The following is a 14,816-nucleotide window of genomic DNA, read 5'->3' on the forward strand; positions in this document are numbered from 1 at the left end:
AAATCAGTGTATCGTATTGACAGCTGTGTGTTGCAGTATTAAACTTGTTTAAGTCATCATATGTTCTGAGATTATTTTAGAGTACATGTATATGACAGAAGGTATTAAATAAACATTCAAGATAGAACTGCATGCTTGCAGATTATTTGCTCAGTATTTTACAACTCCATTAATACCTGTGTATTACTGATTGATTGATGGAGAGCTATTATGCAACATAAGTGATACAGAAGACAGGCGAAGAATGTTTTCAATATGAATGATTATCATATTACAAAATTAGAAATAAAATGAAGTGTTATATTCCACGAGGTTATCTTGGTGCTGCAGCTGTCATAATGCCTAGGCTGTAACGGAAACTATAGTTGTAGTGCAATAGTGTATTTGTGGTACTGGTCTGCAATGCGAAGAACAACTTCCAGTCATCTTAACGATACACATGGGATGTCATTTCAATGCTTTCCTTTAGATATTATGCCTTTTTTCTTACCCTGTGTATATTTGAGGAACTGGTCCACATTGCCAACAACTTCCAGTCATCTTAATGATACACATGGAATGTCATTTCAATGCTTTCCTTAAGATATGTTCGTTTTTTCTTACCCTGAGTATATTGTATTTTTCTTTGTATTGTAGAGTATGATAGATGTGTCGCTGACCACCCCCATACAAGATGTCTCCGTGTACCAGTTTCCCCTGGACCTGGTGTCCGAGTTACTACAACAGGTATGTAAGGTATTATCAACCATTTATCATTTATCATCATTTTAAAGTATCCAGGTACCATTGGACCCACATACTATCTGCCTCTGTAAGACAGCCAATCCCTATGAAACAGACACCATTGCTCTGTGGAATTAGACTATTTAATGATCTACACAATAAATTTTAAAATAAGAGATTTGAAAATAAAAGTTTGACTTAAATCACTTTTACTAAGACTGCTTTATATGATCTCATTTTATTGGCAACTGGTTCGGCTCATTCACAGACAAACTTTACATCGAGGCATGATGAAGCGCAATTTGCCAGGTCAAATGTGGTAACTACCAAGTCCTCACTGTCTACTCTTGTGACAAAATTGGGGGGCGTATTCTAGGACAAAGTACCTGACCTCCTATTCATCTACTGTCATCTCTTTAAATAAGCATGTGATCACTTCAGTCAGCTGTATTAAACTTCAAAACCTCATGGGTGCAGTTGGGTAGCCGAGTGTTTAAAGTGTTCGCTTGCAAAGCCTGGGATTGAATCCCTACAATACAATATGTGAAGCCCATTTCCGGTGTCTCCCGCCGCGATATTACTGGAATATTGCTTCAAGCGGCATATCACCATACTCACTCACTCACTCACTCACTCACTCACTCAAAGCCTAATGATACGTTCTCTATCATGTGAAATGTATGCTTTGATTATCTTTCTTATTTATTTGTCTCCTTATACAGAATTCAGACGTCATCACCAAAGTTGCTCATGAAAATATTATAGTAGCATTGGCGCCTCTTCTTGAAAACAATCATCCCACACAAGAAATCTGTGATTTTTTCAGCAAGGTGAGTGTTTCTGACAACTGTTCAACATCATATGTAATGGTCAAATAACATACTGGACAGGTCATTTAATAGATCATATAATTTACATTTTATTTCCTTTCTCAGTGGTTTTGAATTTCTTTTATAATTATCGATTTTTCTTCTCAGAAAGTCAGGGCTTTGGGGTGGCATGGTTGTCAGTGTTTAAATACTCATACCAGTACCCCAGTGGCGTGTATAAAGTAACAAAGTGTAAACAGTGTAATTTAGCCCCAGATTAAGTCTTTCTAAGTGGTTACGTACCATGTCATGTATTGTCAGGGTTTGTTCACAAGAATGAATCAGTCAGGTGTGGCAGTCACCAACCATGTGATGATATCTTATTTCTTGGCAATATTGTCAAATACGAGGTAATCGTATAATTTAAAGCAAAGCACGTCATCAGCCGAGTGGAAATGTCCGGTGCAGTAATAGCATACTTAGTTATGCTTATCGAATAGATCACGTTTATTTTCAAAAGTTAATGCTTACTCGTGTATCAACACCTAGAGCCATTACGATCTTCATCAGTAGTCTCATGTGGCATCTCCTGCCTCTGGTATCAGTCATGTCACATGTCATGCTTGCAATAACTGAAACGTTTCAGAACAGTAAATTAGATTATTCAATCAAATTGTTAATACTCTATATCTCTTGAATGTTTCATGGTATTCAGTATTCAGTTTTATCATTTATTTGAAATTACATGTCTTATTTTTTTCACAAACTGAAAACTACCGTATTTTCTTGAGTATAGTGCGCACCCATGTATAATGCGCACCCCCCTCTAGCGGGTTCAATATTTTGGAAAAAAAGAAATTTGAATATTATGCGCAGAAAAAAATTACACCGTACCCTTTCAGCGAAGTCCGTCAAACGAACGGGTGCTGAGAAACTTCCGTCAGTACAAATTCGAAATTTGAGATAAAAAATCACCAGACATGTTTATTTACCGTTTAAATAGTATTGATTGTTCTGTTAGGCATTGTTTTATATCTAGGGATTAAGATTACCTTGTGTATTTTCTCGTAAACTAAGCCGGAAACAGCAATCAGCTGTACACACGTTTTCTTGGAATCGACCGGTGATTCGGTCAAGACACACCCAATGATATAACTTTATAGGATTTTTAATGCAAGGATCGGCAACAATTGTATCTGAAACTATTTTATTTATCAGGAATAATATATTCCATTATTTTCTTAATTAAATGCAGCCTTTACTAAACATATTTAAAATAATAATAACCCTAAGCGAAGCAGCTGATCGCTATTCCCGGGTATTATTTTTTACATGGAACATGTCTGACCAGTCACCGTCAAGGCTCACGCGCACGGGATCACGTGAGCGCGAGAATTTCATGTTGACATAGAATCGTCAAACAAAAACAAATATGACTTTTAACGAGTCAAAGTATGTCATTTATGATATATGTATCCATTCTCTGTCAACCAAAGTTCGTTTCAAGGCCTCAATAGCGGTATTCTGACCGTGGTTGCTGTTAATAACGGTGAGTTGTGCGATCTTCCGATCGCTTCACACACGATTTCGCCGAAATTAATAAAAACTATATTATAAGGAATTTTGAATAAAATTAATAAAGTAAGTTACAAACATAAGTCCAGAAATACAAAGAACACTTTTTATAGACAGACAGTGTAATTACATAATTATTTTGCGTACTTCAGTATGGATTTGTTGACATGGTATTTCCGGTGTTTCGTGCTCACGGTAATGTCTTTCCATGGGGGAAAAAAACATCCAAACTCATAATTCGTGTATAATGCGCACCCCCTTCTACACAGCTGTGTTTTTTGGAAAAAAAGTGCGCACTATACTCAAGAAAATACGGTATGTCTTCTGTGATACGAAAAGTATGTATCACATGATGACCAAGGCTTATACAATCTGTCTAGGTGCCCAGTAAGTGCTGTACATTTGGATATTCAGTATTCTTGGTGTTTGCCAGTTGATGAGATCGTATCTTTTAGGTTTGTACTAAATTAAATAATTTTCCTTTAAGGTGAATAATATTTAACCAGGGATTTATCAATCAAAGAGCCCTTAGCAAGCAAATTGGGAAAAAATATTGTTATTTTGTTGACAATGGGGATGTTTTAAAAGTCAAATTCAAAGATGTTTTACTTTTTGTAATGATACATTGAATAACATTCAATAATGGTATACTTGGCATTAAAGCCTCTTCTTCTTTATTGGTCCTTATATCAGTAAAATACAAGTCGACCAAACCAGGCATGGGGATGAATACCAGCTTCTGAGCAGGTCTAGATAAATCCCTCTTATCATACATTACGGTTTTAGAATTTTTGATTTCCATCATTTTCTTGAAAGCCACAGGTCATGAAGGAGACTGCTTCTGGTCAAAATAGGTTGCTAGCAACCTTTGCTTGTTGTAAAAGATACCTTAATGGATTGGGTGGTCAGGCTTGGTGACTTGATTGATAGCATGTAATTGTATCCTGATTGAGAGGATCTACTGAGGGAACACCAGATTTGGCCTGAATATGATCCTTGGTTGGTCAGAACCATACATATGTTCGTGGTTTTCACAAAAGTGATAATGTCGCTTGTGACATTCCTTCCACATTAGGGGAGGTGGGATAGCCAAGTGGTTGCATAGTTTGCTTGTTATGCCGAAGGTTTGGGTTTGATTCCCCAACATGGGTACAATGTGTAAGGCCCATTTTCTGGTGTCCCCAACTGTGATATTACTGGAGTATTGCAAAAAACAGTTCAAAGCCATATTCACTCACTGTCTCGCTCCCCTTCCACATTAAGCTGACAATGCAAGGATGTAGTGGAGTGCATACCTTAGTAATTTGACCAGAAGTTTCCTTTTGTTAAATCATACCTTTTATCCAAACATTCTTGTTAACCTGGAATGTTATTCGTTTTGATGTTTTGTAAGTCAAAATCAAAATGGGTTTCCTTGTCGGTTATCACATGAACACTTTCTAGTGTAGATACTTTTATTTCGATATAGTTTTTTATTTCAGTGCGTAATATTCAGTGTATTGTTCTTTGGTGGCATGTTGTGTGTGGGAGGGAAACAAAGCATATGTCAACCGGATTATCAATAATTGATTTCCAGAAACTGAGGGAGTATAATATTATGCATTGAGCAGTTGTACAAGTGCATTGTAGATGGTAGTAAATGAAGTTTATTGTTGCATATTGTGGAATAATGTAGTACTATCTAGTGTAATGTGTACAATGTAGAATAATGCAGTAGATCGTTTTCTTCTGGACCTACCCCTTATGAATATATTACAGTGGACGTAATAGCAAGATTACTGCAGTTTACATATGTATTTCAGAGCCAATTTTGTTTCAATAAGCATAATTAAATAAATAATTGTTTTCAGAGAAAAAGGTTATTGCAAAAGGTACAGGATGAACCGTGGGAAGGTTCGGATATCAAGTACATAGCTGTGAACATTTGTGACATGTATTTCAGAAAAATGTTTATTGCAATAGGCACAATATGAAGTGTATTGTTGTAAGGGAGGGATATTGAGTATACAGCAAAAGGCATGCTATTAAGTCTATAACACCCGGATTGCAGAAGGGTTTGAAATAATGGTTTAATTGCAATAGGCACAATATGAAGTGTATTGTTGTAAGGGAGGGATATTGAGTAGCCTGTAACGTTATGATGCATATTGCAGAAGGGCATGAAATAATGGTTATGTGTCTGACACTGTCATGCATGCCCTTGTCACAGCAATAGCCAGGAGCTATTGTCTCTGGCCGGTCTGCAACAATTAAACAAAATGCCCCCTCAGCAGGAATTATTTTCCAAGGGTACTTGGTTTCTTCACAATTGATACCTCAGCTGTCACCAAATGTTATTCTTTAAGAATATGGCGGTTAACATAGTTCTAAATTTTTTACACAATTGTTAAGGGTTACGTTACCAATGTTACTATCTTTGGGGCCTGAATGTGATCAATGTGGAGGTATGTGCTCCAGAGATGGTATCCTAGTTCACTTCTCTCACGTGAAGGTAAAGCGTTTATGTTCATACTGGTAATTGGGATGTTGGTTCAGAAATTACCCTCCAATGTGTAGAACAAAAACAGTTTGCCAGATGTTTTATTGACTTTCTGTGATCTGTGGACAATGGTTGCCATGATTAATAGAGAAGAACAAATAAACACTGCCACAGACCCCAGCCTCCTTCCATGACAAACCTCGGGAATGGTTTTCAGTCGTCTTATCTTTTAGAAAAAAGGATTGCATCAAAGTACAGATTACAGGGAATTCCTAGTTTAATATGTCTGGTGATAAGTAATAATGTGTTGCGGCCGCGATGATGATTGAATGCGTTGAAGGAAATGGTCAAATAAAGAATCATGACAGACTATTATCACAATTACACAGCAGTTTTCCATTTTCATTAAGATCAGTTTGATCCTAGGTATTCTTGGTATATTATGAATAATAAATGCTACAATGTACTTCATGCTTTGTGATCATAAAGTATATGAGCATGTGTGTGGAAGGGTTTTAGGATGGTGATGAATATGGTGCAGTTCCAAAAGAGGTATTGATTATTTTCTTATCCAAGCATTAAAAAAATCATGCTATATCTCCTTGTTTTTTTTAAGATGATTTCCTAGTTTTCTCAGATAGGAGTAGTTTCTATCCACTTCAAATGTACACATCAAACGTCCGTATCTGATTTCTGCAGGGTGATCAATGTCATGATGACAGAGTTTGAAATTGAATACGATCTTGTTTTAGCAAAATCATGTGCAGCCAAGATATGATATTGAGCTGAGTTCCTACATGATAGCTAGATAGAGATACAATTTCAATATATCTAATGGCAATTCTGTTTGAGGATATCCCAAGAGTGTGTCTGCAAACTTCTGAACTCTTTTAAATGGCAATCCAGGCTTCAGGGAGTAAATGATTCGAAAGTGATATTTGATGTTGAACTATGTTAATTGATGGCAAGGCGATGTAGGGAAACAGAGAGGAGGAGTAGGTTTGCTGAAATGCTAGTTTAAGGTTAAACTCGGCATCTGTTACCAAATATCATTGACAATTCCACAGGGTGCAATTGAAAGTTCTGAAACCCTGTCAAAGGAGGAATGAGTTGAACCTTGATCAAGTACCTATAAATTGATTTCAATGTTTGATGATTTTATCAGCATAAGTTTTTTTATGACTTCTGTGGAGATTTAACTGATGTAGATGATCAATGTTGGTATGTCCAACTGGGGACATTCTTTCAAGACCTTGACACGGATTTCTTTTGTGGATTGAGTCCTTTCATGTTAGTCATGTTAGTCATTATGAAAAAACTGCTTAAAGGGAACTGTAAAAAATATATTTACCATAGCTTCAAGGGCAATGAAATAGGGTCATTTTGCAGGATTCTCAAGCTTCAAAGACCTAATGTTTCAGAATTGTCAGATATTGAAAACTAATTTTGAGATATGTTTGTGGACATCAAATACAAATTAGTTTTTGTAAAGGCAATATGCAATGATATTAAAGCAGTTATACTTCCTTTAAAGGGGGGCACGGGTTGCCCAGTCGTTTAAGGCGCTCGTTTTGCTGTGCACAGTTTCACCCCTTGGGCACACAGAAAACTATGTTTGTGGGTTTGAATCCCGGTTCGCCCCTTTAAAAACAAAAAATGCATCAGTGTCCAGGAAATATTTCTATCAAGTGTTATAAAGGAAACACCGAAAGTACAAATTTCTAACATGCCACATTTTGATGTGTAGAGTTGTGTCCTTTAGTTACATCAGGATCTGCTGATCAGGGGTTTCAATACCCTATTCCCTGAATATGAACCTTGTTTGTTACCACCATAACCAGGCTTGTGAGCTTCACAAAAGTGGTAAACATCTATGACTGACTTTTCCCCTCACATAATGCTGACAAGTTGGGAAATAACTGAACAGGCTGTGATATATAACTGAACAAGCCGGGATATAACTCAAGAAGATGGGATATAACTGAAGAAGCTGGGATGTGTGAACAGACTGGGATATAAATGAAACAAGCTGAATTATAACTGAGTTTGGGGATACATCTGAACAAGTAGGGATGTAAACTGAACAGGCTTTGATATCACTGAAATTTTGTTCAATGTGACATTATGCCCAACTCACTCATTTGAAAATAGATGGATAATATGAACCAAAGTTTTGCTGAATAAATCACAAAATTCACTTCCATTTCCATTTCATGAATCTTTTTCGTAATACAATTCAGATACATGTACTGCATAACTAAAGCATTAATTGTATGAAATCAAAAATTTGTTTCTGAGAAGCTTGGATTATAAAACTGGTTCCTGTATGATAGCAGTAATCAGTGGTAGGAGGAGACGTTTCCATTGTATAGATCAGGAGCCTCTATTTGCTCGACTTACACTGTGTTGCATGCTAAGTAATGTACATGCATTAATGATAGCTTAAAAACCACACAATTGTGTTGATTTACGGCTGATGTGATGCTCGCTGTGCCACGCATGGTTTTAACTCAAAACATGTCTGTAAATTGTGTTTAATAGATTGACTTAATCAATACCAATACACAGTGGTCGTGGTGGCCTGTCTGCTACTGGGGGCCCGTCTGCTGCTGTGGTCGTGGTGGTCCATGAGCTACTGGGGGCCCGTCTGCTGTAGCGGTTGCAGTGGCCCATCTTCTATTGGGGGCCCATCTGCTGCTGAGGTCGTGGTGGCCCATATTCTACCGAGGACCCTCTGGATCAGTGACAATGTGACATTTCATTCAATATCAAAGTTCTGCAGGTGGCCCATCTTGTACTGAGGTCATGGTGGCCCATCTTGTACTGAGGTCATGGTGGCGCATCTTGTACTGAGGTCATGGTGGCCCATCTTGTACTGAGGTCATGGTGGCCCATCTTGTACTGAGGACATGATGGCCCATCTTGTAGTGAGGTCATGGTGGCCCATCTTGTACTGAGGTCATGGTGGCCCATCTTGTAGTGAGGTCATGGGCCCATCTTGTACTGGGATCATGGTGGCCCATCTTGTACTGAGGTCATGATGGCATTACTTGTACTGAGGTCATGGTGGCCCATCTTGTACTGTCATGGTGGCCCTTCTTGTACTGAGGTCATGGTGGCGCATCTTGTACTGGAGTCATGATGGCCCCATCTTGTACTGTCATGGTGGCCCTTCTTGTACTGAGGTCATGGTGACCCATCTTGTACTGAGGTCATGGTGGCGCATCTTGTACTGGAGTCATGATGGCCCATCTTGTACTGTCATGGTGGCCCTTCTTGTACTGAGGTCATGGTGGCCCATCTTGTACTGAGGTCATGGTGGCCCATCTTGTACTGAGGTCATGGTGGCGCATCTTGTACTGGAGTCATGATGGCCCATGTGCTACGGAGGACCCTCTTACATGACTGATCAGTGACAATGGCATTTCACTATTGTGAACTACAGTCTCTTGTATGTCATATGCTCTTACACATGTACACAGGCTTGATTTAATCCTGATATTAGGGTGGTAGAGTAGTCAAATGGTTAAAGCGTTGCCTCCTCACCCCACATGGTTTAATACCCTCTAATGTTTGAAGCCCATTCTTGGAAACAAGTACAATGACATGACTGTAACAGTGCGAAGTAAGCACCTGCACGGTAGCCCACAACCACTTTATTTTCTCTCTAGCTGGTTATATATACATTTGTAATCTATAAACTCTGGCTAACTTACTTTTATATTAAGTGAGATATAATACTGTTATTCAGCTATCAAATATGAAAGTTTGAAATTAGAATTTCCTTCCAGAATGGTCAATAGATAGATTTTAAATGGCTGATTTCTGATTTCAGGGATATACTGTAACATTTGTCGTACTTTTTCTGTACAATCCCTTGTCACTAGTTCTGGATTTGAGAGAAACCTTTTTTATAATGACTCAGATTGTTGAAAAATTAAATAAATGCTTTTGCTCCTCTACCAGTTTTCTCCTTGTATTAGGTGGTGTTAAACACATCAGGCTATTCAAATCTAAAATTGGCTAGTAAACAATTTTCTAGCTCCCACGACTGGCTAGGAATGGCTAGTTCTGTTGAAACTTGTTTCACATGTTGCACTTTGAATATTGCTGAGAGCAATGTAAGGCCTCACTCACTTAATCCTGTCATGACTTTAACTTCTTGATGTTGTATTTCAGCACTGTAAAAACAGTCCCCGGTCTAGCATAGTGATAGAGCTGTTCACCCCTGTGGTTCAAAGGATACTAAAACACAATATGGTGAGTACACTAAATACCTAATAAGTACCAAAGATGATTAAGCCATAGAATATAAGCTATGAGACCTATGATTCCTCTGAAGGCCAGACATATTTGATAACCTGCTTTACAATTTTTTACCCGGATACTTAAAGGCAAGAGGAAACATAGATTGATTGACAGTCACTTAAAGAAAAATGTTCAATGACTGCAGATTTGTTCTGCCTTGTGCCTTTAACCATATTTCATTTTGGGGTTCTTTTGCGGGGCGAAATGTGCGATCCTTCTTCTTCAGATGAAATCTTTTCAGGAGCAAGGGGAAGACATGGCAATGAAACTGTAATTGTTAAGCTATGAATTATCAAACATGAATACTTCAGATACTTTCTTTTGAAATGGCTAAAATTAACCTGCAAATTTGTAAAACAAGTGATTTAATTGGCCTGGCCTTCTGTGTCTTCATGCTCTCATTTGATTTCGTTTTGTTGCCTTTCCTTTAGGGTTGGGATGAGTAACTTGGGTACCCAGGTCGGGTGGGTACTGAGTAGGACCCGGGTACACACAGGACTACCCAGACCCATGGTGTCAACTGATATAAATGACAAAAATTATCTAGAACTCAGAACGCATTCCTTCTGACATTCATATATTTTGAATATAGATAAAGCTCCAGTCAACTTCAGTGTATGCATGACCAGATTGTTCTGTATGTGTATCTAAGTGCATTTTGCTAAGGCAATGGTAAAACATTTCCCAATCGGACATTTTGTACCTATCTCCTGAGACCTACAGCGGGTACCAGGGTAGGGTCGGGTAATTGGGGGGGGGTTGGTACCCGGGTAGTGAATTTGGACTCTTGCATGTGCTTCCACATTCATGCTTGAATTAAAACAATTATGTCATGATAAAGCACTTGTGTATCCTAATTGCAACTTAGAAGTTGACGGATGACAAGGTAGACATAATTTTATGGATAACAACTTCTTTAGTACTGTAAAAAGCAATGTTTCGGTATAGATCCTTATACCGTTGTCAATTGCAGTTTCGTTTTTGCTACCTGAAAAATATTTGGTAATTATACTTTTTACTGACAATTATTTGATGCTGATGATAAATATGATAGATGGGTGGTTGGGCGGGTGGGGTTTGCAAATAGTGCACCCTTCCTTCCTTACCATGTGCTTCATTACCTAAAGAGGTGACTTACGGGATTGGGTTGTTGCATGTCATTGTATCCCAATTTCGTGGATCAATGCTCATGATGTCAATCACTGGATTGTCTGGTCCAGACTCAATTATTTACAGCCGCTGTCATAGAGCAGGAATATTGCTGAGTGCAGCATTAAACAACAAACGAACAAAGATCACTTTGTGACTAGGTTTGTGTGCACCCCTTGAAATCCTAGATCACCACCTCTGTATGATATAATCTAATGTGATATCAAATGCTGCTACTATGCCAAAATACTACATTCTAGCCCAGAATAAATAACACCAGAAGTCTTGACACTTTTGTGTTGCTCGGTAATCTGATGATTTGGTGCCTGTAGATGTGTTTGTGGGAAATGTGATCTTTCTTTGTAATTACCTCACAAACATTGGATTTCAAGAAACACAATTTGCGTCTCAACTAAATAAAGGAGGTATAGGATTTCATTGTCATTGACAAACACAGGTGCTTATTTCTGTCCTGCCATGATGTTATCTGCCTGTGAGTTACCTTCCTCTCCACTTATGACGTATTGTCTAGCATCATGATATGACATTTTGTCATGGTGTTAAATTTGTTGTGACATTATTTAAGAATGAAAATGTTCACAAATAACCTAGGCAGGGCATGTCCTCTCACCTGCAGTGTGATTCCTGGCATGTCATCTCACTTTGAGTGGGACACAGGCTATGTCCTCTCACCTGCATTGTGAACTGACCACGCTGCAAGACATAGCCTCTCACCTTGGTCTGATGATGGGCATGTCCTCTCACCTGCAGTCTGACACACCAACCAAACAGGGCATGTCCTCTCACCTACAGTGTGACACACCCACCAAACAGGGCATGTACTCTCACCTACAGCCTGACACACCAACCAAACAGGGCATGTCCTCTCACAAACAGTGTGACACACCAACCAAGCAGGGCATGTCCTCTCACAAACAGTGTGACACACCAACCAAACAGGGCATGTCCCCTCACCTACAGTGTGACACACCAACCAAGCAGGGCATGTCCTCTCACCTACAGTGTGACAAACCAACCAAGCAGGGCATGTCCTCTGACAAACAGTGTGACACACCAACCAAGCAGGGCATGTCCTCTCACCTACAGTGTGACACACCAACCAAACAGGGCATGTCCTCTCACAAACAGTGTGACACACCAACCAAGCAGGGCATGTCCTCTCACAAACAGTGTGACACACCAACCAAACAGGGCATGTCCCCTCACCTACAGTGTGACACACCAACCAAGCAGGGCATGTCCTCTCACCTACAGTGTGACAAACCAACCAAGCAGGGCATGTCCTCTGACAAACAGTGTGACACACCAACCAAACAGGGTATGTCCTCTCACCTACAGTGTGACACACCAACCAAACAGGGCATGTCCTCACACCTACAGTGTGACAAACCAACCAAACAGGGCATGTCCTCTCACCTACAGTATGACACACCAACCAAGCAGGGCATGTCCTCTCACAAACAGTGTGACACACCAACCTAGTAGGGCATGTCCTCTCACCTACAGTGTGACACACCAACCAAGCAGGGCATGTCCTCTCACCTACAGTGTGACACACCAACCAAGCAGGGCATGTCCTCTCACCTACAGTGTGACACACCAACCAAGCAGGGCATGTCCTCTCACAAACAGTGTGACACACCAACCTATTAGGGCATGTCCTCTCACCTAGTGTGACACACCAACCAAACAGGGCATGTCCTCTCGTCCTCTCACCTACAGTGTGACACACCAGTCTGTTCTCTCACATACACTGACATTGCTGATTATTTGAAGAAGCAGGCTTCTAACTCTCCTTACACGACACATACTTGTCATAGTCAGGCTTGAAGTGCTCTATTTCAAGAATTGCAGATTTTTGAAGAGACTAGAAAGGTTGCCTCCATGTTGGATGTGATTGTGCCCGGGGTCTTTATGAACAGATGGGGGTATTTGCAGCCCGGGACTTGTACCCTCTGCAGGGCATGTGATTAACTAGCCAAGAAGAATGGGCACTTTACTCTCTGTGTGTTACAGACAGTGTTAATCAAACTGTCCAGCAACAAATGTTTTTAACACTAGGATGATTTCTGTGAGACCAAATGGTTCAGAAAAGTAGTTTGTTAAAGGTCCATGTATAAATGCGCACCAAACTGAAATTTAAAATGAGCTGTGTTCTGTCTCACCATTTTCTGCATTTTGTATGCTATGATGTAGCATGTAGAATAAAAATAAAAGAAGTTTTGGTCATGGGGGTGGTGGCCTTAGCAATTCATGGTTTATAGTGACTGTCAGTGTTACAGGCCAAGCATTGATAAAAAATCAAACAAACTCAGTATTTCATGGTATTTATAGGCCATCATACAAGCTCAGCACTGTGTGTTAGTATTGGCCATCATATTGGCCAAATGTTGTACGGCTTGTATTAACTATCAGTGTTGTAGATCCATCATTGTGTGGTTAGTATCAGATGTCATATAGGCACATCATGATATGGTTTGTATTGGTGTCACATAGCCCATCATCATGTGGTTTGTATTGGCGTCACATAGGCCCATCATCACGTGGTTTGTGTTGGCGTCACATAGGCCCATCATCACGTGGTTTGTATTGGCGTCACATAGGCCCATTATCATGTGGTTTGTATTGGCATCACATAGGCCCATTATCACGTGGTTTGTGTTGGCGTCACATAGGCCCATTATCATGTGGTTTGTATTGGCATCACATAGGCCCATTATCACGTGGTTTGTGTTGGCGTCACATAGGCCCATTATCATGTGGTTTGTATTGGCATCACATAGGCCATCATCACGTGGTTTGTATTGGCATCTCACAGGCCCATCATCACGTGGTTTGTATTGGTGTCACATAGGCCCATCATCACGTGGTTTGTATTGGCGTCACATAGGCCCATCATCACGTGGTTTGTATTGGCGTCACATAGCCCATCATCACGTGGTTTGTATTGGCGTCACATAGGCCCATCATCACGTGGTTTGTATTGGCGTCACATAGCCCATCATCACGTGGTTTGTATTGGCGTCACATAGGCCCATCATCACGTGGTTTGTGTTTGCGTCACATAGGCCCATCATCACCTGGTTTGTATTGGCGTCACATAGGCCGATCATCACCTGGTTTGTATTGGCGTCACATAGGCCCATCATCACATGGTTTGTATTGGCGTCACATAGGCCCATCATCACATGGTTTGTGTTGGCGTCACATAGGCCCATCATCACATGGTTTGTATTGGCGTCAAATAGGCCCATCATTACATGGTTTGTGTTGGCGTCACATAGGCCATCATCACGTGGTTTGTATTGGCCTCAACTAGGCCATCATCACGTGGTTTGTATTGACATCACATAGGCCCATCATCACGTGGTTTGTATTGGCCTCAACTAGGCCATCATCACGTGGTTTGTATTGGCCTCAACTAGGCCAACATCACGTGGTTTGTATTGGCCTCACATTGGCCCATCATCACATGGTTTGTATCACGTGGTTTGTATTGGCGTCACATAGGCCCATCATCACATGGTTTGTATCACGTGGTTTGTATTGGCATCACATAGGCCATCATCACATGGTTTGTATTGGCCTCAACTAGGCCATCATCACGTGGTTTGTATTGACATCACATAGGCCCATCATCACGTGGTTTGTATTGGCCTCAACTAGGCCATCATCACGTGGTTTGTATTGGCCTCAACTAGGCCATCATCACGTGGTTTGTATTGGCGTCACATTGGCCCATCATCACATGG

At 40.1% G+C, this 14,816-nt stretch overlaps 1 protein-coding gene across 3 annotated transcripts in view; it reads left to right on the top strand.

Moving 5' to 3' along the window:
- The window catches only part of LOC139454090 (C-Maf-inducing protein-like), a 109,486-nt gene that overhangs the window by 39,964 nt on the left and 54,706 nt on the right, over window positions 1-14,816 (top strand). For 2 of the 3 annotated variants that reach the window (XM_071235587.1, XM_071235588.1), the window contains exons 5-7: window positions 637-735; window positions 1,446-1,553; window positions 9,766-9,846. In XM_071235587.1, the coding sequence (XP_071091688.1) occupies window positions 637-735; window positions 1,446-1,553; window positions 9,766-9,846 (288 nt within the window). The remainder of the gene's footprint in view (window positions 1-636; window positions 736-1,445; window positions 1,554-9,765; window positions 9,847-14,816) is intronic. The other variant, XM_071235589.1, reaches the window with a different exon arrangement.

This window comes from Haliotis cracherodii, unplaced genomic scaffold (assembly GCF_022045235.1).
Source record: "Haliotis cracherodii isolate W230 unplaced genomic scaffold, xgHalCrac1.p SCAF_10, whole genome shotgun sequence".
Classification (NCBI taxonomy): Eukaryota; Metazoa; Mollusca; class Gastropoda; order Lepetellida; family Haliotidae; genus Haliotis; species Haliotis cracherodii.